The 24902-nt window shown below is 41.5% G+C and overlaps 1 protein-coding gene across 1 annotated transcript in view; it reads right to left on the reverse strand.

The window, feature by feature from the left end:
* Positions 1-87: 87 nt before the first annotated feature.
* The window catches only part of LOC113164615 (polycystic kidney disease 1 like 1), a 30179-nt gene continuing 5364 nt past the window's right edge, over positions 88-24902 (reverse strand). Inside the window, exons 2-55 of the mRNA XM_026363988.1 lie at positions 21069-21210; positions 20273-20410; positions 19938-20110; positions 18984-19145; positions 18581-18852; positions 16609-17194; positions 16175-16340; positions 15717-15956; positions 15339-15471; positions 15040-15243; positions 14597-14778; positions 14230-14433; positions 13959-14122; positions 13604-13831; positions 13174-13389; positions 12963-13034; positions 12705-12884; positions 12520-12603; positions 12007-12149; positions 11277-11397; positions 11018-11144; positions 10245-10437; positions 10100-10156; positions 9647-10006; positions 9300-9551; positions 9109-9222; positions 8724-8875; positions 8495-8595; positions 8223-8412; positions 8022-8105; positions 7658-7865; positions 7279-7385; positions 7024-7123; positions 6812-6940; positions 6280-6453; positions 6003-6189; positions 5754-5848; positions 5259-5668; positions 5086-5170; positions 4815-4985; positions 4620-4732; positions 4412-4522; positions 4221-4329; positions 4044-4109; positions 3625-3797; positions 3255-3489; positions 2928-3032; positions 2628-2768; positions 2220-2354; positions 1759-1971; positions 1447-1608; positions 1081-1245; positions 880-971; positions 88-750 (exon numbers count right to left, since the gene is read on the reverse strand). Coding sequence (XP_026219773.1) covers positions 393-750; positions 880-971; positions 1081-1245; positions 1447-1608; positions 1759-1971; positions 2220-2354; positions 2628-2768; positions 2928-3032; positions 3255-3489; positions 3625-3797; positions 4044-4109; positions 4221-4329; positions 4412-4522; positions 4620-4732; positions 4815-4985; positions 5086-5170; positions 5259-5668; positions 5754-5848; positions 6003-6189; positions 6280-6453; positions 6812-6940; positions 7024-7123; positions 7279-7385; positions 7658-7865; positions 8022-8105; positions 8223-8412; positions 8495-8595; positions 8724-8875; positions 9109-9222; positions 9300-9551; positions 9647-10006; positions 10100-10156; positions 10245-10437; positions 11018-11144; positions 11277-11397; positions 12007-12149; positions 12520-12603; positions 12705-12884; positions 12963-13034; positions 13174-13389; positions 13604-13831; positions 13959-14122; positions 14230-14433; positions 14597-14778; positions 15040-15243; positions 15339-15471; positions 15717-15956; positions 16175-16340; positions 16609-17194; positions 18581-18852; positions 18984-19145; positions 19938-20110; positions 20273-20410; positions 21069-21210 — 9284 coding nt within the window. The 3' untranslated portion in view covers positions 88-392. The remainder of the gene's footprint in view (positions 751-879; positions 972-1080; positions 1246-1446; positions 1609-1758; positions 1972-2219; positions 2355-2627; positions 2769-2927; positions 3033-3254; positions 3490-3624; positions 3798-4043; positions 4110-4220; positions 4330-4411; positions 4523-4619; positions 4733-4814; positions 4986-5085; positions 5171-5258; positions 5669-5753; positions 5849-6002; positions 6190-6279; positions 6454-6811; positions 6941-7023; positions 7124-7278; positions 7386-7657; positions 7866-8021; positions 8106-8222; positions 8413-8494; positions 8596-8723; positions 8876-9108; positions 9223-9299; positions 9552-9646; positions 10007-10099; positions 10157-10244; positions 10438-11017; positions 11145-11276; positions 11398-12006; positions 12150-12519; positions 12604-12704; positions 12885-12962; positions 13035-13173; positions 13390-13603; positions 13832-13958; positions 14123-14229; positions 14434-14596; positions 14779-15039; positions 15244-15338; positions 15472-15716; positions 15957-16174; positions 16341-16608; positions 17195-18580; positions 18853-18983; positions 19146-19937; positions 20111-20272; positions 20411-21068; positions 21211-24902) is intronic.

Genomic DNA, 24902 nt, shown 5'->3' on the forward strand with positions numbered 1-24902 from the left:
CTGATACGTTGGAGGTTGCCATTGGTTACTCCAGCCCCTCGTCCCCGCGTGTGATTTGCGCACATGGGAACAGGCCAGTGGGTCATGACTGAGAGCAGGGGGACATCTGACTTTAATGACTTTATTTTCAGTCCGTACTCCTCATATGATGCTCAAACTATTCATCTTTGCAGCCTAAAGGTGACAGTGTATTTAGAGAACAGATCAATATAATCATATAATATAATATAATCATGTGGGGAGAGGAGCCAGTGCAGTGATCTGTGTCTGCCACTTTGCAGGATATGGGTGGAGTACTCACAATGTATTATGATAAGAGATATGAACGTATTTATCTACGTACAGAATGTGCAACTTCAGTGCACATATAAGTATTTTTAATTGGTACACTGTTAGGCTTTCTGGCCCCTCTCCTCACTCTCAGGCTCCTCGTGCACCAGGGCCTCCACCACTACCTCTGTATGAGTGGCCTGAGGTTTTAAGCAGCAATAATTCTTTGTTTTAGTCCACTGGTCAGCTTGCTTCTCCAGAACATCCTCTGTCCAAACCCTGATGAGTGAGTCTGATGCTGGGAGAACCAGACAGCTTTGCCCCCTTAAATAAGTCTGCAGCTCTCGATCATTTGGATTTTCTTCTGCTTTTTTTCCAAGTTGCTGCAGATAATTTGATGTCCAAACAGTCTGTGAGGGTTTTTTTCTGCTTTGACTTCTCTGCTGCAGGAGTTGCAGTATCTTCTGTTCTAGTTTGAACCTGTAAATGCAGTGTCATGTAGGAAATCATATGATTTTATTCTCATTTTGTAATTTATAATATTACAGTATTGGTTAAAATGGTTTAATTAAGCCCAAAACTACACAGATGCCAGTCAAATTGTAATACCTGAGCAAGGGAGATGCAGGCAGGTTTTCTCCATGACCATCTGTGTGATCATTCATCAGCGTGTCTTCTATCATTTGTATTTTTACAAAGTCCTGCAACAGAACCACAAAATGTTTAACTGTATATGAGTGTAAGCACTGTATGCATGTGTCTCTGTTTTTTTTTTTTTTTTTTTGCATGTTTGACATCAGACTGCCTCACCTGTGTATCCACATGAGAAGATTCCTGTACAGGTGAGATAACAGGACTTTCTTCCACGTAGCAATGAGCTTTGGAGGGCAAAGTGTGGTGCAGGCTGTTTGAGAGGGCGTCGAGTCTGAACAACAGTTCATCTACTAAGAGTTCAAACTCTTCAAGGTAATAAGTCTGAAAAAAAAACCCCAAAATAACTTTCTGAATTTTTGAATATGTAGATAAAATGTGTGAAAGTTATTTATTTAGTGTGACTTGACATCAACAATCAGCTGGGTTTATGCAATGTGGTCTTTAAATAGCACAGCCAGTGACGTGACAGTTTATAGTTACAGAATTTTTGTTTATTGAAAAAAAGGAATGAATTTCTCTCACCCTTCTCTCCATGTAGTTATCGTTCAGGGTCTGTCTTCGTTGCAAAGTGAGCTCAGACATCTTCTGCCTGACACAGCTGGCTAATTCTGCCACAGTGAAGACTGTCCTTCTGCTCCGAGAGCTTCTGGTGCTTCTGACTGTTGTGGACACCACAGCCATCACCTGAACGACAGATGGGCTGTTAGAACGTAAGTGTGATAAAACTTTGTGAGATTTGTTTTTTCCCCATTGAAAAAGCAAAAGCAATTAATCAGTCAGTTTCTAAACCACTCAGTCACTGTTTTTACACAGAGGGATTTTTTTTATATGTACCACTGCTATCCACACCACAGTGGAGGACAAACAGAGCACTCCATCGGAAAGGAAGTAATGTCCCGATAGGTGGAGGCCCCTATCGGCCCTGTGACCCCTGTAGTAACAGAAGACGGTCTGAAGCGAGCGAGGAAGCGAGCTGAAGGCCCAGTTTTGTACAAACAGCAGATTTCCCACACATGAAAGGGCCACCAGCAGGATCAGACCTGAAATCTAGGACAGTACAAAGTGGAGAGTTTCACTCTCTGTCTCTCAGTTCAAACTAATTGCACATATTTTACTACAGTATATAGAAAAGATACATTAGAATGTTTTTTAATTTCCCTTTAAATAGCCATAATTCTGATAAGGCATCATACAAAACTTGAAAACTTGATATAGTCTTACAAAGAACTGTAGACATAGTGGTTGAATTGAACACTGCTCTTAATGTAACCGGTGGTGCTTCACTTTGTGCTTACCACTGGCCTGAAGAGGCTGACGAGCGAGCGAATGAGGAGCGTAGCTGAGGGAGCCAGGGTCCTGTTCGCCCTCAGCAAAGTCACACACTTTGTGGTGAGAAGGAAGAGGGTGACGCCACATAACGTACGAATGTGCTGCAGAGACAAAGAGCATCTTCATCACTGTCAATCGTCATCTTTAAATCCCACATTGTGATATCTTGCAGGACGAAGACAGTTGGGCTCTCCCAATGTGTTTGAAAGATGTATATAAGACAAATAAACAAAACTTCTGCGCCTTCTTTAACAGTCCTATAAGTACAGTGTAAGGTTTAACTTGTCAGTCTAACATCGTTATGCCAGTAGACTATGTGTCGTACTGTCTTTCCACTCCTTGTTTCTATAGCTTCGCTAATTTCTTTCTCTCACTTGTTCCCAGGTGGCCAACAGGTTGACATCAGCATGTCCTCTGTAGTTGTGTGTCTGCAGCTGCTCCACAAGTTCCATGGTAAGAACGGAGTGATAGACGTAATAAACATAGTACACGAAGGTCACTGTCAGCAGAATGAGCTGCAAAAGAGAGAGAGAAATTAGGTATATTTCTACAGCAGTGAAGCAGAATTGGAAACATTTTATACATATATATTGTAATGCTTTTCGTTTGTGCATGATCATGTAGGATTTGTTCCTTTTGTCTGGGTGCCTTTATGCATATGCGATAAGACTCACTTCCAGCCAGTTGTAGGGTGTCCTGCAGTATCCCATCAGCCCTTGCTGCCCTATAGTGGACACTTGAAGACAAAGTTGCAGCAGGGAAAAGAGAAGGAAAAGGAGCTGGAGGGGGGAAAGAAAAAGCATGAGGAACTATTAGCCAACGAAATGATCTAAATGGTCATTGTTAGTGCAGCATTGATGGAACATGCAATACAGTGTTGTGTTTGTTTTTCCTCTTAAGCTTATTAAGTTGTGGTTTGTAAAGTTTTGGATATAGACTTTCCATCCTCAGCATCTGAGTGGCTGTCTGATGTTGTTATTTTACTGCTAAAGGCGTTTTACCTGGCAAATCATCACAACATAGTCCCACACAGCAGGCGTGCGATACACTCTAACTGACTGGACTTTGGAAGAAGGCAGGAGGACTCCGGTGGGGCTCTGCTCAGTGAGCAGTGTGACGCTGGTGAACAAGTTTGGTGCAGGGCTGTACAAGGTGAAGTGGACGCTAATGGCCACTGTCTCTCCGCCCAGCCAGCCACTTGAATGCAGATGCTTCAGTCTGGAAACGGCGTCGGACCTGATGACAATATTGACACCATGACCTAAACCTGATCTTACAGGAATATTTATGGCGGATGTTTGCATCTGGGAGAGATCTATTTTAAAAAAGCATATCAGTTTTTTGTGTGTGCCTGCGTATGGTACTTCTTACTTTGTGTGTCCTAAAACAACTGTAGCACTTGGTCCGGAGTAGCAGCCCAGGCGACCACATGTACTTGGAGACTTTGTCACAGGAATCTTGACACTGGAGTGTGGGTAACTCAGTGATCTGCTCCCCATTAAAAACAGAGGGAGACACTCTGGTACAGTGGTGACAACAGAGGCCTGAGAAGCCGGTATATAAATCAAAAGGTAAATTCAAAGCTAAATGAATACTTCAGTAAACATACAGTAAGCATAACAATTTGTAATTTGTTTTATTTAATGTGGAAAACTTTCAAATGTATATGTGTATTTTTTCCCAAACATATTTTTTTATATTCCAGCATTTTCAAATATTATTACAGATAAGAATAAAATAGGCAGTGGAATACTACATGTACTGCAAATGCATCTCTTTTTGTTACATACCCAGCACTGAAATGTGCGGGGAGCCTCCATCTTCCGCAGGATTGGCTCTCCAATCAAAATGTGTGACTATCAAATGAAAGGTCATAAATGATATTTAATTACTATCACTGTAACTCTTTAGTAGTAAAACATAAGATCTTTCTTTGCCCGTTTCATTTTTTAGGCGTCATTTCTTACCTCAGTTTTGATTGAAACATTCTTGTACAGCAGATTTGGCAAACTGGTCTGAGTCCACTTCCACCAGTCCTCATGCTTTTGTATGGACATAAATGCATTATCATGGTCTCTATGGAAAGATAAATGATTTTTAAATGCTTGGAGTTTTCATCAGAGAATGAATAAAGACAAAGGGAGACAGCCTTTGTTACCTTGTAAATAGTTTTTTGACAAATGTATTGAGGTGGTATTGGTCATGGAATGAGCTGCCATAAGATGTACACAGCACCAGGAAAAGCATGAAGACACAGACAGAGAAATCTCTGGAGGACGAAGAGAAACAGATAATTCCTTAAACCGTTTTATATACAAAAAGATGGACAAACAGGAGCACACACACAGAAAGAAACAGAAAGACACCTGAGGTTGTTCCAAAGATGAGCTTCTCTTCTTTTCTTTCCACGAGTTTTCCTCAGCTCTGTCGGTGGGCGCACAAGACGCAGATACCGAGTTCGCCGGCGAGCTCTAAGCAGCTGTCGAATCCCAGAGGATAAACTTTATATTTCAGAAGAAACATGCAGAACTGATTAAACTGAAATAGAGACTGGAGATTACCTCTTCAAGACATGAAGGTCTCTCCAGAGGAAAGACAGATGAAGTGAAGTGCTCTTTTGGATGAATAGCACCATTGTGGTCCTTGATCTCAAACTCTGTAACGCTGAAGAAACTATGAAAGTCTGATCTTTTTCTGTACCACAAGGAGACCAGCACTGCTACTGTAAGTATCTGGACAAGAAAAAACAGTATTTTGATATACAGTCATAAAACGTATTAAACCAATTTAATTTGTATGTATGTAATTGACACCAGGCAGGTATTAATTTACCATGACCGGCTGGATGAAGAAGATACAAGACATCAGGGAAAAGAAAAGCGAGTGTATCCAAAGCAGAACCTGGCTGCTTCTGAATCTAAACAAACACACAGTTACAGTTACGGTGTGACACTGAAGTGAGTAAACGATATACAACCATCCACTTAATGCCAATGCACCCTCACCTCATTCCCAGCACAGTAGAGAGGATCAGACAACAGAGTGACAACAGCAGACACAGTGCCCAGGCTAAGTAGTGGGATGTTCCTCTCAGTTTGTTGAGGATGTAGGAACCACTGCTGTGACCAGGCCACAGTTTCTCAAAGCCACAGTGAGATGAACATTTTTCCAGAGGAATGACTTTATTTCCATCTCTTATAATCGACAAAAGATCCTGCTGGATTCTGCTTTTACTTAAATAATCAAACTCGTTTCCCCGTGGTGACTGATCAAACTCTTTATCCTCTGGTACCACACTGCTACCACATGTTAGAGCATCCTCCTTTCTTACAATCACATCTGATTGGACTGCACGTTCTTCATGCGTGTCTTTATTTTTCAGAATCATAGTAGACATTGACGGCAAGTCTCTGCCCTAAACACAAAAAGAAGGGCCAGACAGGGATTAAAAAAGCTCTACGCATAAGACATGGAAAAGGGGAAAACGACTGAGGCTCTACCTGGTGTTTCTTCGACCAGGCTGCCTGTGTCTGCTGCTGAAGACCAGTCCAGGACAGATGGGGCTCAGATGTACTGTCATTTACTGAAATGCCATCTAGTAGTAGTAGATAAAAAAGTCCATATAATATAAGACTGCGTATTGGTTCTACAGAACCACATTATTAAATGTTCATTTGTATCGTATTATAGAAAACAGTACAGAAAGTTAGGGGAGACACTGTGGGATGAATCTAAACCTCAAAGCTCACCTTCAAAATCATCCTTTTGAATTTTTCTGCCCTTTGCATGTTGTACTCCTGACCCCATTATCTTGACCTTACGCCATCGAAACAGACAAGATATCACTGTTGCTGCGGGCAACACTGCCAGCGCGCTTAATATTCCTGTCGTCACAGAGGTAGCTGAAATGTCAATAATTCCCAATTCGAGTGGCAACTGTGAATAAGACATTGGACAACACAGCGGTATGGGTAACATGTTTTAACACTTTCACGCTTCACACTTTGATGGTTTATATTAACGTACCTGCTCATCCATTTGTGATATCATTACAGTGTTCACACAGGTGTACCCCAACAGCAGTAACAGGCACACAGTAAGTCTTTGGCTGTGTGTAAATGCGTTAGGGCTGGGGCAGATCAACACACTGATCCAGATGTGGTAGTCGGCCAAGTAGTCAGAAAGCTTTAGACTCAACATCTGCAAGCATACATGTAGATCCACAAGTTTATATGTGAGAAGAGATTAAATGTTGTTTTTTGTATACCTGAATGTTATGTACAGTGGCAAGAAAAAGTATGTGAACCTTTTGGAATTTCATGGTTTTCTGCATTTTTCCACTATGACTATGAGGTTTTTATGGTTGTTCTCATTAAAAACATGAAAGACGATATTTTTTTGTGTTATTACTTTAGGCACAATATATTTTTTAATACTGTTGATGTAGATAAAGATCAGATCACATTTAATGACAAAATAATGCAGGAAACCATAAAATTTTAAAAGGTTCACATAGTTTTTTTGCCTCTGGTACACACAGTATTTGTGAGTGTTCTACCTTGGCAAAGCCTATTCCCTGCGTGCAAACGCGGAGCATCCTCTCCACTTTGCCGTCACCTTTGCTCACAGCCAGCCAACACTGACCAACAAACAGCCAAGCACGTCCCTTCACGTAGTCTCTGTTCACCTGCATTAAAGGTAAATTAACAAACACCTTGATAGTCCAAGCACAGAGCACATCCAGAAATACTAAACTCTGTCGGTCTTTACCTCAGATACCTCCACCTGTTTGAGGTACCACTGCGGGGAAGGCCCAGAGTTGTCATGCCAGATGTGAACCCCCCACACCAGCCCCAGGCTGTCCTCGGTACTGTGGTGTCAGAGAGTTTATATTTTTAAAGTTACTCAAAGTGTTACAATCTACGGTAAAATGTCAGTATAGTAACTTTATGCGGGAAACTACTGTAACTAGATTTTATTTGTATCATAATAAAGGACATGCATAGAAAATTTGGAGAATTTTACCTGATTATAAACGTATCTTGAGAGTTCCTCCTAAACAGAGTGCATCCTGGGACCTGTAGTTCTCTTGTCTGCGAGGTCCCATCTTCACCATACAGCACTATGTAAACCTGATAAGAATGGTTCCCACACACTGTAATCCTGGGCTTCACTGGATTGTGCTATATTCCACAACAGCTCAGCTACTAATGTTGACATTTTGAAAGCACACAGTTGTTTTTGTTAAGAGAATAATTTGAACCAATTCTTTCCACTGCATTCAGTGATGCTTGTTGAGGGATGTCTACAATTTCTACATGTCAGTTTCAAAGTGATTCATCAAAATGTAGAAGCCTTTATGTGCAGTGTGACAAGTGCTGCTGGTGAGAATGAACGACTTTACCTTTGCACTCATACAGGCTGCAGAGCAGATGCCGGTGTGGATGGTAGCAACATAGAAATATGGGTCAGATGCAGAGTTATCAGGCAGATAGTGGACTCTGTGATTCTGCTTGAAGACCATGTCGGCCTTCTTACACAGAACCCTCCCCAGGATGTACAGGCATAAACACAGAACGAGCACACCTGGCACTGTCAGATCTCTGGACACGCTGAGGTCCAATAACAACAGTTATTTCATGGCTGTTATTTTACAACAACAATGAAAGAAACCTTATCCATGTACACATTTTCAGAGATTTCATGATTAGATTAGTTGAATATTTAGTAAGCTTGCTACAATCACGGTAAAAGAGTTTTGGTGTTACCTTAGGAATGAGCCCAGATCAGCTGAGTCATGACTTCCCTCAAGCTGTTGCTGAACCACAGTCAGTGGCCTCAACTGGTAACAGCTAACACAAACAGCAATTACCAAGTGATTAATGTATGTTAATCATCATAACGTTCAGTACTTTTTTTGCATCTATGTGAGCTTCTTTTGTGGTCATTTCACTTTTTCAGTGCCTTACCTGCAGTTGACTGTGTCTGTGTCTGTTTGCTGTGTTCTGCAGCCTTGGTGTGTCCAGGCCCCCTGGTGGCTGTCCCATGACAAACACAAGCTGCTGGCCACTGTGAGACTGTACCTGATCTGTTCACTCAGGTGCTTGTGTCTTGGTGCTTTCCCAGCATTCAGCAGGGCCAGGTGTCCAACTCCCGCAGCTGCAAATTTCCACAGTTACTCAAGTCAACTAAGTGCAGAATCACTAGTGAGACCAGTAGATGGGGCCAAGAAACATCTTACTGTTGAGATAGGATGGAGGCAGAGTGATGCATGTGGTGTTGCTCTCCCAGCGGTGAATCCTGTGCAGATGGTGCATGCTGGATGTTGGCCTGTCAAACATCCTAGTGCGACAAAACATTTTTATTTCAAGCCTTGCCTCTCAGTCAAGACTAATGTTTTTGTTCAAATGCTGCTCTTACTCATAGAGGTAATAGCTCTAGAACAACAACCCAAATGACTAAATGTGTACCTGAAAAGCAGCATGATTGGAAACACTTTGCTGGACAGCGGCTTAAACGTCACACTGAGCTGGATGGCCTGCTGCAAGTGCTCCTGGGTAATGTTGAAGCTGTGGTAGTTGACCTGGTTGTGGAGGAGGACGTACTCACGCACAGAGCGTTCCTACAGCAAAGATCACATGTTGTTGGAGTAGGTCATTCAGGAAGCTCACGATTAGAGCAGCAACAATTACATCATATGACAGATGAAAGATACTGTCACCACTGTTAGAAGTGACATTTTATGTTGCTAGGACACACGTGGAGGTGTATGCAATACACAATCCTGTCAATGGTTTCACACTGTGTACATGGAGGATGTACCATTGGGTGCAGAAACGTAAGGTTGTAACATACATTTCTTTGTGGTAGCTGCAGCTCAATATTGATCGGCTGAACGAAAGAGTGAATATGGATCTTTCTCCTCGTGCTGCACTTGTACAGATTCAGGTCGACGACTGGCCCGTTCAGCTGGAAATAAACAGAGGCAGTTAGACCATTGTTTTGCTTTTAAATCACCTAATGTTCATACACAGTGCCGCGCTCACCTTTGTAGTGTAGGGGACCCAGGTATAGGGGCTGTGGGCGAGCTCCGTCAGCACACTGAGGACACATGGTCGACGCTGCTCGTTCTTACACTCTCCACTTACACAAACAAACAGGTGCTGCATCAGAGAAACAGGGATGTGGAAGGTGGTTGAGCCACTGCTGATGACTGTGGAGTTTAGGTACGTAGCGTACAGGGTAATGAGACCAGCGCTGATGTTGTGCTCCCGTGCCTCATGGGACAAGATGTATTTCTGAAAAGACACATTTGATGTCAAATGCAGGCTCACAAGAAGTGAGTATGAAGAGACATGTTTGCTAACACAAGAGCGGGTCTGTTGTCTCTTACCAACATCAGGTCTGAAGCAGTCTGATGAACATCAGCAATGAGCTGGGCCAGCTGCTTTGCTGAAGTCAGTCCTCCTCTTCCGATGTGAACACCAGTCTGTGACTCTGAAGTACAGCCACGAGGAGCAGCAACAGTAGTTGTCATGTTTTCACCATTAGGTGAGTCTGATTCTAGGGCCTGGGTAATGAGTGAGGACTCGGGACTAAAGGCAGCAGCCTGCAGGGTGTGTGAGAGCACTGTGATCAGGGTGTTGAGTGTCTTGGAGTCCAGACTGTACTGAACTGGAGAACTCGACTCCAGAAACTGGTCTGAAATGGCCTGAATATGAACTATCACTCGTCTGGCACCCACCAATGATACCTAAAGGAACAGGAAAAGTATGAGACAAAACATTTCATCTTTCAGGTACATCTATCAGTATCTGTCAGAGAAAGAAGACAACCATCCACCTACTTGACGTGCACTCTGCAGAATGTCTTTGAGAACACAGAGGTTGTCCTCCATCGACTGCTACAATCAAATAACACGTTATCATTATTCTGCCTCACAAGGTGATTCTGGTCATCTCAGTTTACAGTGTAGGTCTATGTATGAGTACCTGTTCACTGCTCTCGAGCTCACACACTGTGCAAATGAGCACAGTGCGTAGTCGTGTCTGGGTGAGTGTGTTGGCCTCTGTGTCCTGGCTGAGTCTGTTGAGGATGCTGCCGAGGAGACTGATGTAGTTACGGATCTCCACACTGTTCCCAAGCTGGACCAGAGCTGACAGGTTCCTCAGACCAGATTCTGTACTGGAGTGAAAGAGATTGTAAAACCTGGTGCTGTGGGAGATCTGCAGTGTTTGACTAATGCGATATGAGAAAGGGTTAGGGAATAAGGAAGGAATATGTTGAGTTCTGCCTTTGTGCTTTGTTAATATTTTCAGATCAGTTAAAATTATTTGTGGATTTGCAATCAGCTGCCAGATGGATAAAAACCCTGTATATCATAACATAACAGGCTTGGTCTTTTATTTGGCACTTTAGATCTAAAAATCTATGGAAGAACAGTTGTACTTATATACAGTACATCCAAACTATGATAATTTATTAATAAATTATCATAATGTTAAACCTCAGACATGTATTTTCCTAATTAAGGGCATGTTCCACATTAAAATAAATTATGAACCATCAAAATCCTTTGATACAACTTGTAAATGCATCATAAGAATGTACTTTTAAAAAATGATACTGGGTAATGTAAATACAATAACCTGAGAGTTCACTGATATCAGAGTCAGTATGTTGTGTATTTGTTTGATCAAAACAGGAACATGAGACATGAATATTCTTCATGTGATGTGATGATATGGTTTTGAGTGATTCTTACAGCTCCAGATCAGGGTCATGACGGGAAGAAGAAGAGTCTCTGACGAAGCTTGGATGGACTTGAACAGTGACAGGACACGGTTTAGTTGCTGTCCCATATGTGCTTCTGATTTCAATATAAATGGTCACTATGGAAACAACAGCAACATGTCTTACTTAATCACAAGGACGTCTCTGTGATAAAATGCTTCACCTTTGTGTAGTCCACGTGGACTCATAAATCAGTGTGTATCTGTGTGACCTTCTCTGGGTGTTTTTACCTTTGTAGTCATCACTGGGGTCACCTGAAGGAAGCCGGAAGTAGTACTGAAAGTCTCTCCCCTGGTACATCATCCTGGGGGTTCTGCCTCCAACACTGAAGCTGTACTCATACATTAAGTCCTTCAGGACACACACACACACACACACACACACACACACACACACACACACACACAGATGTGGGTTCACATGAATAGGACAGTATAAGAAATCAAACTTGAACACGTGCATTTGTTGTTTGTTATGATGATAGGTATGCTGCTGTGTGTTTTATGGGAACATTGAAATTTTAACATTTCAGTCTTTTTTTTATCACTTTTCCAGTTATTAACAAAACTGCTGCAAGTGTCTTGACGAGGCCTAAAAAGGCAAGTTTTCACCTGCACTGACTCACTCACATTCACCTTCACGTTACAGATCTCGTGCCCCCAGAGAGCTGAGATGTTCTGTCTGTCTAAAGATCCAAGAGTAAGTGTTACGGGGACACAGTTTTCTCTATAGGTGCTCATTCTGCCACATTATTCTCCCCATCATCTATTGAGGTTATTGTTATTTTTGTTACCTTTTATTATTCTCCCCTCTCTTAATATCTTCTCTGTTTTCTCTCCTTCCTTTGGTTTTGTTTTCCTCTCTGTGTATTTATCATTTTGTGTAAATTGAGTGCTTGCTCATTTCAATCTCTGTGTATACATGTTGCGTGTGTGTGTTTGTATCTGAGACATGAAATACCTCTTTCCCTGAGGTGCAGAAGATGCTGAAATGTGTGTGTAACTCCATCCCTTTGACCGGCTGTACCTGGCATGTCACGCCCTTTGGAGCAGGCTGGGTTTTAAAGAAAAGCTGAGTCCGTCCCAGAAGACCGTCTTTAGATTCTGTAAAACAGGTAACAATTAGACCAGTATTCAGATCTCCTTAACGGCCATTTGGGCTAACATAGGATTAATGTTATCATCATTATTGTTATTATTACTACATCCTTTTTGCAAAACTCACAATTTATTTATTATACATAAATAAATGTACACATATAAAATACAAGTTATTTTATATAATTTAATAATTATTACTAATCACTCATTAAATTTTAATTATTACATTTTACTCTTAAAAAATAAATAAAAACCACACAGTAATAAAATTGAGACTTGTGTCACGGCTACATTTCCCCATAGCTTCTGTTATCACATTCAATTAATATTAATGCCACACACACAAAAATATAACTTATTGTTCGAAACTTGCTTTCACTGGCAGTGACTTCCAACATGTATCTGCTCCCTGGCATCAGACTGAAGGGTCTGAAGCTTAACAGAGACGAGGACGTTCCTGGGACGATGGAAATGGAGAGAACGATGACTCAAGACTGAGATATAGAGTGACACAGAGAATTCATTCTAAAAAAATATTGAGTTTCCTCAATACTGCACCTGTGAAAGTGTAGGACTGGAAAAGGCGCCTGTCTACTGGGTCTCGGGGTAAATCAAGCAAGGTTTGCTCCTGGATCCCTGCAGATGGCCTGGGATCCACCAAATTACTCCCCTCATCTTCATGTACTGTTGAACCAAACACTGAGTCTTCCCCTAGACTGAAGGTCTCACCATCCACACCTGGGAATATGCATGAGTAAACATTCAACCCCTCACACTAGTAATAATTACTGTTGCAAACACAGATATCTACTGGACCTGTTGGTCTTCCTGCTGAAATCCCTGGGTCTCCCTCATCCGCACTTGTCAAGGAAACATCATAATCCGGATCTGTGTAAGAGTTGGCTTTAATACACAATCCAGCAACACATAACACATAGTGTGTCTGTAAATATAAGAAAATGCATTTGCAGGTGTTTAACCCCCAGACCACAGAAGCTTCACACATAAGAGTCCAGTTTTTTCTCACCTAGTCGACCTCCCACGTCACCAGTCTCCAGAACGGGAAGAGAGAACTCCCAGTCTGCAGAGGAGTCTGGATCATTTGGGAATTCACTGAAAACATTGCCTAAGTGGTCTGAATATAGACCACCACTGTTCTCAAGGGCTAATGGCGGGTATTCAGCGGAGGGGTGATACTCTGCAGGGTCAAACTCTCCCAGAGGACGATAAAGAATCTCCTCTCCTGCACATGAAGAGGACAAGCTTTGAGCTCTACATATACTATCTTTAACACACTTTACATCTAACAAACAGGAGTAAATACTGCTGTCTATAGTCTACCCCAGCATTAGCAGTATAAGAATAATACACACAGTTGTACAATCTAACCTTGTCTGGCTCTGGCTGCTGAGATACTGAATACTAAGACACAATTTACAGTGCATTCATAAACACACCAGCTGTGTTTGACATGTTTCCCCTTTTTTTGGATGTTGTCCTGCTGTCACTCAGGTCCACGTTTTGCTTTTTGGTTCTAGTTTTAGAGGTGTGCTCAGTCAGGAAGACAGGAACTGAATCATGGGTGTAGTCTGCAGTATCTATTGCAGGTGGGGTCTCAGTGGAAGTGGCAGGACCCTTGATGACTGTGGAGGGAGCACTGAGGTCCACTTTATGACAAAATGGGACTAGAAAAGAACATGATTAATTAAGTATTTTGTAAATGAAACACTGGGAATTTAGTTATAATTTAATATTACAAACTTTATTATTCTAAACCGAGTATTAAACTGGATAAACATGGATTTATTTTACCTTCAGTGACCGGCTTGGAAGACGCATTGACCAGGTACAGACGCCAGGAGTACTGGATCATATCTGAGGAAACGCCACAGTCTTCACACTTGGCAGTGACGGAGAACGGCTGATCCCAGTTCACCTGGTCTCCTGAGCACTGAGGGCAATAAAGTGACACCTTCCTGGTTTGGAAATACATTTAGACACATGTTAAACTCAGCTTTATTTTTCACACTGTGTTGGTTAAGACACATCTGTAAGCACTCTGCAGAGTATTTCTAACTCTTACCCAAGCACATTGGGTGTTATTGTGATGAAGGTCTCTGATGAAGCTGAATGCCCTCTGCTGTGGATGGTGAGAGTGACCTGAAACTGATCAAAGTTAGGTTTTAAGAAACCAACGGGAAACGTGAGCACAGGCGAGGATGAAGGAATGTGCTGGTTGAAGCAGGAGCTGGTGACTGAGCTGACCGGTTTACATGTCCAGCTGTAGCTGTGAAGAGGAAATGAAAATATGTTATTCTCCAAACAAACTTGAATCCAGTCTTTTCAGAAACACCTGTAATGCTAGAGTCTAATGCAGGGTTGGCAATGTATTTTAATAAACTTTGTAATAACTCTTAAAGGTCCATTTCAGTGGAGTCCACAGTTTCTACCTGAGTGGATTCAAGGGGAAGTCAGGGTCATAAGATCTCTGCCCATCCAGGACTACCAGGGTGGTGTTCCTGTTGTTAATGAAGATGTTGGTGCCCCCCTGGATAAAAGCCACAGGAGGGCTTGGCATGACTTTTACCTTCACGCTGTAGTTACTGTACACCACACTGCCAATGACCTGGACCTGCAAAGGAACAATGGATAAAGAGCCAAAGCACAGTGGCTCAGTTTTATAAGAAAGAAAGGAGGAAGTCCTGTTTTTAGTGCTACAAGGACAAGTATCAACATAACCGTGAGTATTATTTCTACACTCAATATGAGAATTGGACAACATCCTTTCTATGTGCAGCAAGGTTTACATTTGAACTGCTTTTCATCCTCTAGCTGCACAGTCAATGAAGAAACCATATCTGCACAGCACCAACAACAGTCATCATCCACTCACCCTGGCCATGGCAGTGTAAGTCTCATAGTGCAGGAGATGACTTGGCAGTATTAGACTCTGTCTGTGTGTGTCTGTGCGAGGTAATGGGAAAATCTGCCCCACAGAGTCCAACAGGGCCCAGCTGTAGTGTAGGCCAGCGGCTGTGTCACAGTTCATGTCATTCTCATAGGTAACTCCCAGACGAACACTTTCATATCTCCACACCTAGAGGGCGGAAGGAGAGCAGAGGAGAAGCTGCTCTTTAGTTATACCCTTCCTGCATGTTGTAACTTGAGCTGACAGTCCTGCTGGTAACGTACCTGTAGCTCTAGAGGTCCCATGTTTTTGACAGGCGGAGGCTGACAGGGCCGATCCACAACAAAGATGTGGCTGCTCAGAGAGGCGGAGCTGACCAGGTTAGACACGGTCACTTCGATTCTGAATTCTCCTGTGCTGCAGAGAGAAACACATACACTAAATGTACACATGCAAAAAATGAACAGCAGAGTTAAGCAAAGAGGTCACGACACTTTACAGAAACAACGATTAGAAGACATTTGAACGCAATTATCTTTGTTCAGTAAATAGGAATCGCCACATATGGGTATTTTAAAATTATGGGCATGCATAAAACTTATAAGAAATTCAAGCATTAACTAATGTTTAATTCAGTAACCATGATAATCAAGTATACACACCTGTGGTAGACATACTGTTCTGTGCTCTGTCCCAGACTAGATGATCCATCTCCAAAGCTCCAGAGGAAGGTGAGGTTGGTCCCCACATTGACCCGGCAACTCACTGTTACCGTTTGCTTCTGCAGGACCGACGCCTGGTGGACCAGTCTGTTGAGCTTCACTGCTCTCTGGACTTCCAGCGGCAACACCTTGGAGGCGACGGATGTCTGACCACTAGACATGACTACAACTACATCAAACCTGCATCAGATTTGAATTGTAAGATATGTTGATACAGTATGTACACAAATTCTTATACCATCAATATTATTTCTGAGTTTAGTTAAAGGAAAACTCAACATTTCAATGTAACATTCACTTTTAAAGTTAAGGAGCTGGAGTAAGAAAACAAAATTATCTTAACAATATATTTTTTTTCCACCTAAGCACATACAGCATACTTGGCCTCTGTCTCATACCTGCCAGGCTTGCTGTATCGTTTGCTGATGGTCCTTGAGGTCGTTTTGGCTGACGTGGAGTCTCCAAAGTGCCAGATGAACTCCACAGGGTCGGGCACATCGGCCACAACCACTAGGATGATATCTGTATTTGTCGGATAAGCTCGCTTTGCTGCATAAATCCTCACTGCTCAGAGACATATACAGAGAGATAACACAAATATAGCATTCAAACAGAGCACAAACATCAAGTGCATTTTAAAATAATGTAAAATATTATATATATGTGTTTATAAATATTTGAAATCTATTATACAAAATACATACTAATTATTCATATAATTTTGATCAGAAAACTGCTTTTTAAAGTTTAAAGTAAAGTTTTTTTTTCCCTTTAGTATTTACAAGAAATAGAAACTCACATTGCTAAGTGTCAGTTAAAAGTACTTCCTTACCAGTGTCAGCCAGGTTGTCAACAGGACTGCTGGCTGGTTGCCAGTTTGGATTAACTTTAACTTGTGGTGATGGCTTCCTGTTCCCCTCTACACATACTCTCACGCTTTTGTTCTGAGAAGACACTCGATTCTCAGCTCGAAGCTCAACCGCAAATGTTCCGGTGTGGTTGAAAAGCAAAACCACCGCTGACTCTTCTCCTGTAGCGTAGCTGCAGTTTTTGTACTGTAATACTGTGTTCACCAGCAGAGAGACTGACATGTTTGTCCCAGCTGCAATGCTAAAAAACAACGCTAGTTTCTGATGTGTGGCTGTCACACTGGAAGTGTTCAACGGCAACTCTCCAACTGGGTCTTGGACAAGGATGTGTGTTTGAAATGAGGTACATGTGATTGGTTTGAAGGCCTTAACTGTGACATTGTAACACCCAGTTGTTGGAAGAGGCACATTTATGGTCCACTCTGCAGTTGTCCTGTTCACCACCACAGCATTATCCAGCTCCACACCTGCACAAATGTCTTCTCCAGCGGCCAGCTGAGCGCCTGACACACTCACCTTAAGGTCAGAAACAGCAGGACGCACAACTGCCTGTAGGAGCACAGAGCCACAATGTGAATGTGAATAAAAACACGTGCTCAAATGTGATTGAAGGATGGGTCTGGTCACATTTAATATCTGTATTGTTGATAAATCCCATTAAAAAGACCAGCTAATTTAGAAACACTGCTTATTTCTCTGTTGAGCTCCATTGTTGTCTAAGCACAGACATTCTGGGTCCTGTGTCCCAATGAGTATGAACACTGTAGTTTATTTTGAGCTAACGCTGCATACCCAGTCCTACTGCTGTAAATATGTCCTGAGAAACTGCTGTGGGGGACTGTTTCAGACAATTATTGAGCCTTTTAAAACTTTATTTTTGTGGGCTGTTTTTAAAAATGCATGTTTTCAGGAAGACCTAATCAAAAGTACTGAGACCAGGACTAAGACATGGTTGGTTTTGGCTTTTAATGGGATTTATTGGAAGGATAAATTTAATCAAATCACCAGCCTTGCAATTTAATCATTAATGCCTTCCAATGATGATATTTAAATCATAAAGCTGAGTACTCACAATATGGACTGTCTGCTGTGACACTGACACTGTGTGAACTCCCTCTCTGTCAAAGGTCCAGCTCTGGAGATATTTAAGTTTTTTTTTAATTGTCAGATAAAAACATGACACTGAACTGATGATGATGATTTGATATAAAATATAGCTGCTGTTGAATCAACACTGACTGTTTTTGTAACAAAAAAACTATTTTGTCAGTATCAATCATCAAATGATTAAATCAAAACAGCAGCATTTCTTCTACACTACAAACATCCCATAGTTAGTTTTCTCATTAAACTAAAGGATTTCTTCTCCTGACACTTTCAATGCCTCTCCTTGACTTTCTTGACTTTATTTATTGACTTCTGCAATGACACAGTTAGAATCTTGATAATTAAAATAAAAGAAGAATTTTGCAAGAGATTTTGCAAGAGAATTTTTTTTTACTCAACCAATGCTAAATTCTTCAAATATCTAATCTATCGAACAACTTGAATTCACATATTTCTTCATTTTTTAACAGCCTTGGTTATTTTTAGAAAAGAAAATGTGCAACACTTCTATACTGGTTGATAAGTGACTCTGAGAGGCAGATAATTAGAGAACACAGATTTTATACTGACATTGAAATATTATATTTATTGTTACACAGGTCATGCTGTAAACATGACCATGCTGATCTTGACATAATTAATTCACTGGGAGTATTTTGTATCTAAAGTTGCCTCATAATTACTGAACATTAACATTAACATTACTGAACGCTCAAACCTCTTAATTCTAAGGTATGCAATATAATGCAGCAGCATTTTCTCAGTTCTACATACCAAAATGCTGTTCAACCAGTTGTAATTAGGGAAGCAAGCTGACTTTAAACATACCTGCTCATCCCCTGAGTCCTTATTGACCTCTGATGTCTCCTGATTGAACCACCAGCAGAACCCTGTTTCCAGACCTTCACCCCCGTCCCCCTGCAGCATGATGGGGTCACTCGGGACTGCTGCTTGCGAGTCTGTCTGTTGGAAGAGAACGCCGGAGGGGATACCCAGAGGGCCGTGGAGCTCAGAGATCTCCAAAGCATCTGGAGAGGACTGCGAAACAGTGAGGTGGAGGGTGGAAGAGAGTGTGGAGAGGGCGTTGGAGACACGCACATCTAAACAAAAATGATAAGAAAAGACGGGAAAAAAAGGGAGCAAGACAATTTTACTGCTTTGTAATTCATGTTTATCTTATTATTTGTAGTTGTTCATCAATAACTATTTTAGTTATCTCTTGTTGGCCTACAGATTTCATATTTCCCTGAAGTTTCAAAAATCCAATCAGATGTCACAACAAATGAACCATCATCCAACACGTTGACAAGATGAGAGCTTTGACTTTTCAGGGTTGTGTCCAGAAAGTCCACAGTGACACATGTGAGGTCCTGTCCTCCCACACTCAGAATCCCTAAAAATCACAGAAAATGTTAAATTTGAAAGAAGGAAAAAACAAACACTGACATGATATGTTTTTTTTAAAATACAATTTATACTGAGAAGTTTTTCTCTGTGTAAATTAAAAAGAAAGCATTAAAAGGGATGTTCTAAATTAAATATTGTTGAAAAAGACATACAATATTTTATCACAGATAATCATTATTTTAAAATCAGATCTAGATTTTCTATTTTGCATTATGTTATAATTAACATTTATAATTAATATTAATTACATAAAATAAAATATAACTAAATTTTGCTGCCACATGACTGTATTATGTCTGCAGATGTCATGTAAATCATATTCCACTGCAAGACAACATTTTGTGTGCTTGTTCCTATGTTACATCCAATTTGTATAGTAAGTGAGTATTTTTTTTAAACATGGCTTCTACTGGTTTTTACAAGTATCTTTAAAATGTCTAAACCTTTAAAATTTGAAATACTTTAAAGTGATAATTTAATATGTACTCTGTAATAGCCTAATATGACATAATAACATGATAAATTATATTAATCATATGGTACAGGTCTTATAAACAAAACTAAACCTTAAATGAATCAAAAAAAAAATAAGTACTTCAAATTTATTTATATAATTAGTTATGGCAAATGGGTAAGTAACAGATTTTAAAATGCACTTTCATTTAGAAATGATCTCTATCACAAACAAACAAACAGATTTCTGTGCTAAATCAGAAAGATCCAAGCTCTGTGCAAATCCCAGAGTTGTGTTTTCTGTGTAAAAGAAGAAGGAACTGACCTGTGGGCTGGTTGGGGCGTCCAGCCAGGTTTCCAGAGACTTTCACAACAAAAGTCTTTCCAGCCTGCACTCTGTCTGGAGAAGCAGACAGACTGATGCTGTGCAGGAACGGTCCCTCGGTTCGGTAGAGCGCCACAGTCCCCTGTTCACACCCTACAGGCAAGTCCAGAAGACTAAGAAAGAATAGAAAAGAGTCTCCGAGGTCAAATCCAGCACAGATTAAACACAGCTTCAGAGGCACCAAACAGTCCTTAAAACTATACAACAGTTTTGAAATATTTTACTCAGACCCAGAGATGAGTTAGTTACTGAAAGGAACAAGGAGGAGGCAGCACCTTTGTCTCCCACTTTCTCCTCGGACATGCTTTGACCCTGCACTGGAGGATGTGTTGAAGCACTCACTGACAACCAAACCACATAGCCTGTGGTTGCTACAGTGACAGCTCTCCAAGCTCAGTGCTGCAGCCTGGTACCTTCAATGACAAACAGAGACGGTTATAGTGTAACCAGAAAGAAGAAAAAGCTCACTGGGTTTTTACCTTCTGTAAAGATGTTGTATGTTCACGGTAACATGTCTGTGTGTTTTATAAGAGGCTCCCTAGAAGTTGGGACACACAGATTTGTTGAATTTAAATTTGATGTAACTCGTGACAGCAATGCTACATCTTATTGTAAAAAAAGAGAGAGAGAGATCCAGAAAATGTTTCAGTTGTTAGTCAATATTACATGGACATGGACTTTCATGACATGGTTATTATGAGAAATCTGCCTTTAAATATTCTGACATGTTTCTGAATCAGGAGGCTAAAGTTTGGTGGGCTATTTAAGGAATTAATACAAATACAAGTTTACTTATTTGTGTGTGTATTTGTTTATTTAACACGGTCACTTACAGCTGAACCCAGGTTCCTGCTTGTCTCCAGGCTTTGACAGGACATTACTCCACTACACGATTATTTGTGTCTTTACTGTGAAGCGACATGTTTCCAACAAGTATTATAAGTCACACTAAGGGAAACGTCTCCTTAATTTGACACTAGAAATGATAAGAAATACCCAGATCGGCTGTGACTGAACTGACACTGACTCACCGTGCGCTCTCTCTCTCTCTCTCTCTCTCTCTCAACTCACCCTTCATCCAGGCAGCGAGCGGAGCAGCCTACCGGGTCAAGGTCACGGCCAGCCCTGCTGGTATAAAGCCCGAAGACAGAGGAGTCGCTGGCGTTCACGCACCCCACGAACCACGGTGAATCCTCATGACCTGGCGGAGGAACTGCCACACACAAGGTGTTAAAAAACGGATTCAGTGAAATAAAAGCAAGAACAAGAGGACGGAACATGTCTGATCCGCTAAGTTTCCGGACCGAGGCCGCAGCTCTGGCGCAAAGCTCCGGAGAGCAGCTGGACACGTAGGAGTTCAAGGGTGAGGAGAGGGGAGGGAAGCAGGAGGAAGCAGGTGCGCCGACAACAAAGGCTGTGTGCATACAAGGTGTATGAGGTGTGAACAGCGGGGGGTGACTGTATGCACAGGTAGGACCCAAAGAGGGTGCGAACAGGGGGGAAGCAAGTTTCACTGAACGCAGATTAAACAGTAAAAGATGGGAAGGCCTCCATCTAATGAGTGAGGACGACAGATTCTAGGTCGCAGTTTGGAGCTGTGTCCTCTTAGGTTACGTTATGCTGTTGAGGGGAATCACTGATCACTTAGATTCACAATTACAGTGTTTTTTTTTACCTTTTCAAACGAAGCTAAACTGAAGTGGCCTAAAGTCTCCTGGCCGTGCGCCCACAGGATTCAGGTACACATCCAGGAAACGTCACACAAAAAAAGAGGATCAGTTATTCAGATCTAGGTTTTTCAACGCGAGGTCAAATCACATTACGGATTTTTTTTTTTTTTTTACTGTGTAACAGCCCATTTGAGGAGCAGAGGCTAATTTTAGTCCCTTTAATCAGCAATAAAACTGAATCTTGAATATTTAAAAGTAACCAAGACTCTGCTTTATTGTGTGAGTGGGACCAGCCTCAGGTCATCGACCTGAATGAGCCACTATATCCCTATAAACCAGTGTCCTATCCAGTATAAAACATGTGATTTTTATTCTGTTTTATGTGCTGAGCAGCTTTTTTTCCTGACATATTAAATGACACCTGGGTGACACATCTCACGGCTGATTCCTGCCTCGCCTTCAGCTTCTGCATTGCTCTGGGTCGCCAGTTTTTTTCCATTAATACCAGGAAATTGTTCAAAAACGTCGTTTTCAACTGGTAATGAGGGAAATTGGCTCACCACTTTGCACTTGGTGTAAGAAAGGAACGACTGTCAGCCTCAGGAAGAGACTTAAGACGCTTGTTTCTGCAGAGCTGGGCAGAGCTCTCATGGAAGAAAATAGGAGAGCACAACGATACCGGGGAAAGTATTTCGTCTGAGTCCAGGCTGTGAGCCCTTTGCTGAAAAAAAAAAAAGCGTCCTACTCGTGCAGCTAACACCGCCGGTCCACCTTAAAAACATCTTCCGGTTTCACAGACATCCCCTTTAAGAGGATTTCCACTCCTCCGTGTGTCCAGCGTGGGGCGCTGCGTGATCGCAGCATCTCCTCATGCTGTCTGTGGCAGAGAGGGGCAGAGAGGGGGGAGTCAGACATATTTTCTCTGTCTTTTTTTTATAAGAGATACGAGCATATTCAGCCGATTTCGTTTCGTCTCCCCGCTCAAGGACTCTTGTGTGGTTTTCCATGATAAAAAAACACCGTCTGTATACAACCTACACGCCACCATATAAACATAATTTGATATCCAAAAACCTCAATGATTGGCTGTTTTTTGGTTCATTTTCGATCCAACTAAACGTATTAGATCCAACTTGTATCAGGACTTAAACCTCTATGTGAAGTCCAGATACTCGGTAAGTGGGGATTTTAACATGCGAATTAATTTCGATAGAAAAAAAGGCGACATTGTGCTTTATTTGTTGTGGGATCCCCGGAGCCCTTTAAAGGTCCCCCGGAGGTCCCCGTGTCATGCTTTGAGAAGCATTTTCTAACCCAACAGTAGACATTAATGTGCCGTTCTGTGGTCGTGACGGTGCGTAAAACCCAGCCCAGGCCTGCTTGGCTCCAATAAGTCGCCTCATTCGTTAAGCGCCTGCTGTGTTTTCGATGTGTGCACCCGGGGACACAATTTACAAACGATTCTGTCAACGAAATCGTTCAAAGGGAGCTGCTGGGTCTGCGTTAAAGCGCTGCGTAACGGATAGTCGTACTTAAAAGGAGAAGCCTTGTGTGAGCATACTGCACCCCTACCGAGGACAAGCCCGGTAGAAAAACTGTACAGCTGGCTCCGGTAGACTGTGAAGGCGCTTTGAGGTGGAGCGGCGCTGAGAACAGATTTTGTTTGATTATGTTCAAAACTGGCAGCTGGAGGAGGAAAAATCCACTGACAGGCTGCGTTCAGATCACTCACCTGTTGGTCTGTGTCTCGCGTTACCTGACGCAAAGAAATGACACACCAGACTGGACCTGACGTCGTATTAATATGCCATGTGGAAATATTTTATTTACAAGAAAAAAAATCTAAAATATATTGTGTGGTGTTACCGGGTGTTGTGTGACCGGAGAGAGAGGAGCTTCCACTTGTTATCTATGCAAAATAAAGCGATTTTCACATTAACAAAGGTTGACGTTGCGTCTGAACTGCGTTTTTTTTTATATATATATCTCTCTCAGAGACAGTAAAACTATGAGGCAAAGAAATCGCGACCACATCAAACAAAACACAGAAAAATATGCACTGAACAGTAGAACAACGCGACGCATCAAACCTGATTCACTAGGATTATAGACAAGTTAGACACACGTTTCATATGCGGTTAAATAATTCAAGTCATTATCCCGACGTACTGAGTGGATGAGCTTCATGTGAGTGCGTTTTCGTTTCTAGACGAGGATCCACATGAGATGAAGTTGTGACTGGAGGTCGGAGCTGTATCATATCCAGTCTTCATCAAATTGTTTGAGAGACATTTTAATCAAACGTTTCCTCTCAAAAACGCATCTAACAGTTTGTGTTTTTCTCTCTGGACCGTGGCGAGTGCAGCCTCCACTTTTCTAACCAAATGATTTCATTGCTTTCTGGGGGATACGAAGCTCTAACAGCGTTTGACTTACACGTCTTTTACGACTTTCTACAAATTGAATTAGGCTGCACGTATTACTACATTACTCTTGGACCTCATTAATCCTGGTCCTCACCAGGCTCCAACAAAATGAACAAATGACCTCCTAGAAACATCATTGTTGTCCGAAGAAGCTCTGCTGAGACAGTGCTGAACATTTCTGAGCAGAATGAAGTGTTTGTAAGAACGAGAAATCAATAAATCCTTCTGAGCCAACCACACCTAGACTGAAGGAATTTTATCACTTCGTGCTTTTCAGTTTCATTATTCGTGATCTGTGAGTCCCATCAGGTCGCTGAAGAAGATTCATACCCGGTTTATTGAACTTCTAAATATTAATTACGGTGTGGTCCCAAAAATCCCATAGTCTCAAGTCTCAGTTCATATTTCAGCATTTTGATGATTGTAGTCTTCTAAATGACCTCCTTAATGAAACTGCATTAGAAACTATACAATATATTTGTTTCCCTCGTGTCTTTCAGTTTCAGCAGCGCATTTTATTCTATTTAATTCACAGGTAGCTACATATTTGAGTCTAGTTTATTCTTTGTATTTCAAGCTGTTGTCTGCTGAATTGAGGGGATTTTCTGATGATGACTTTATAGTAAACTAAAAATTAACTGCATCTCATAGCAACTTATAATAAGATTTATTAATATTTATTCAAAGTCCTGTTTCCCGGTCTTGAAATGATCATGTGATACTTGTGTTCAATAATTAATGAAGTAGTTATTCATACATTAATTAACATGTTATCTAATCCAATCAGCTGCTTTAAGGGAACAAAGACT

The sequence above is a fragment of the Anabas testudineus genome, chromosome 2 (genome assembly GCF_900324465.2).
Source record: "Anabas testudineus chromosome 2, fAnaTes1.2, whole genome shotgun sequence".
Classification (NCBI taxonomy): domain Eukaryota; kingdom Metazoa; phylum Chordata; class Actinopteri; order Anabantiformes; family Anabantidae; genus Anabas; species Anabas testudineus.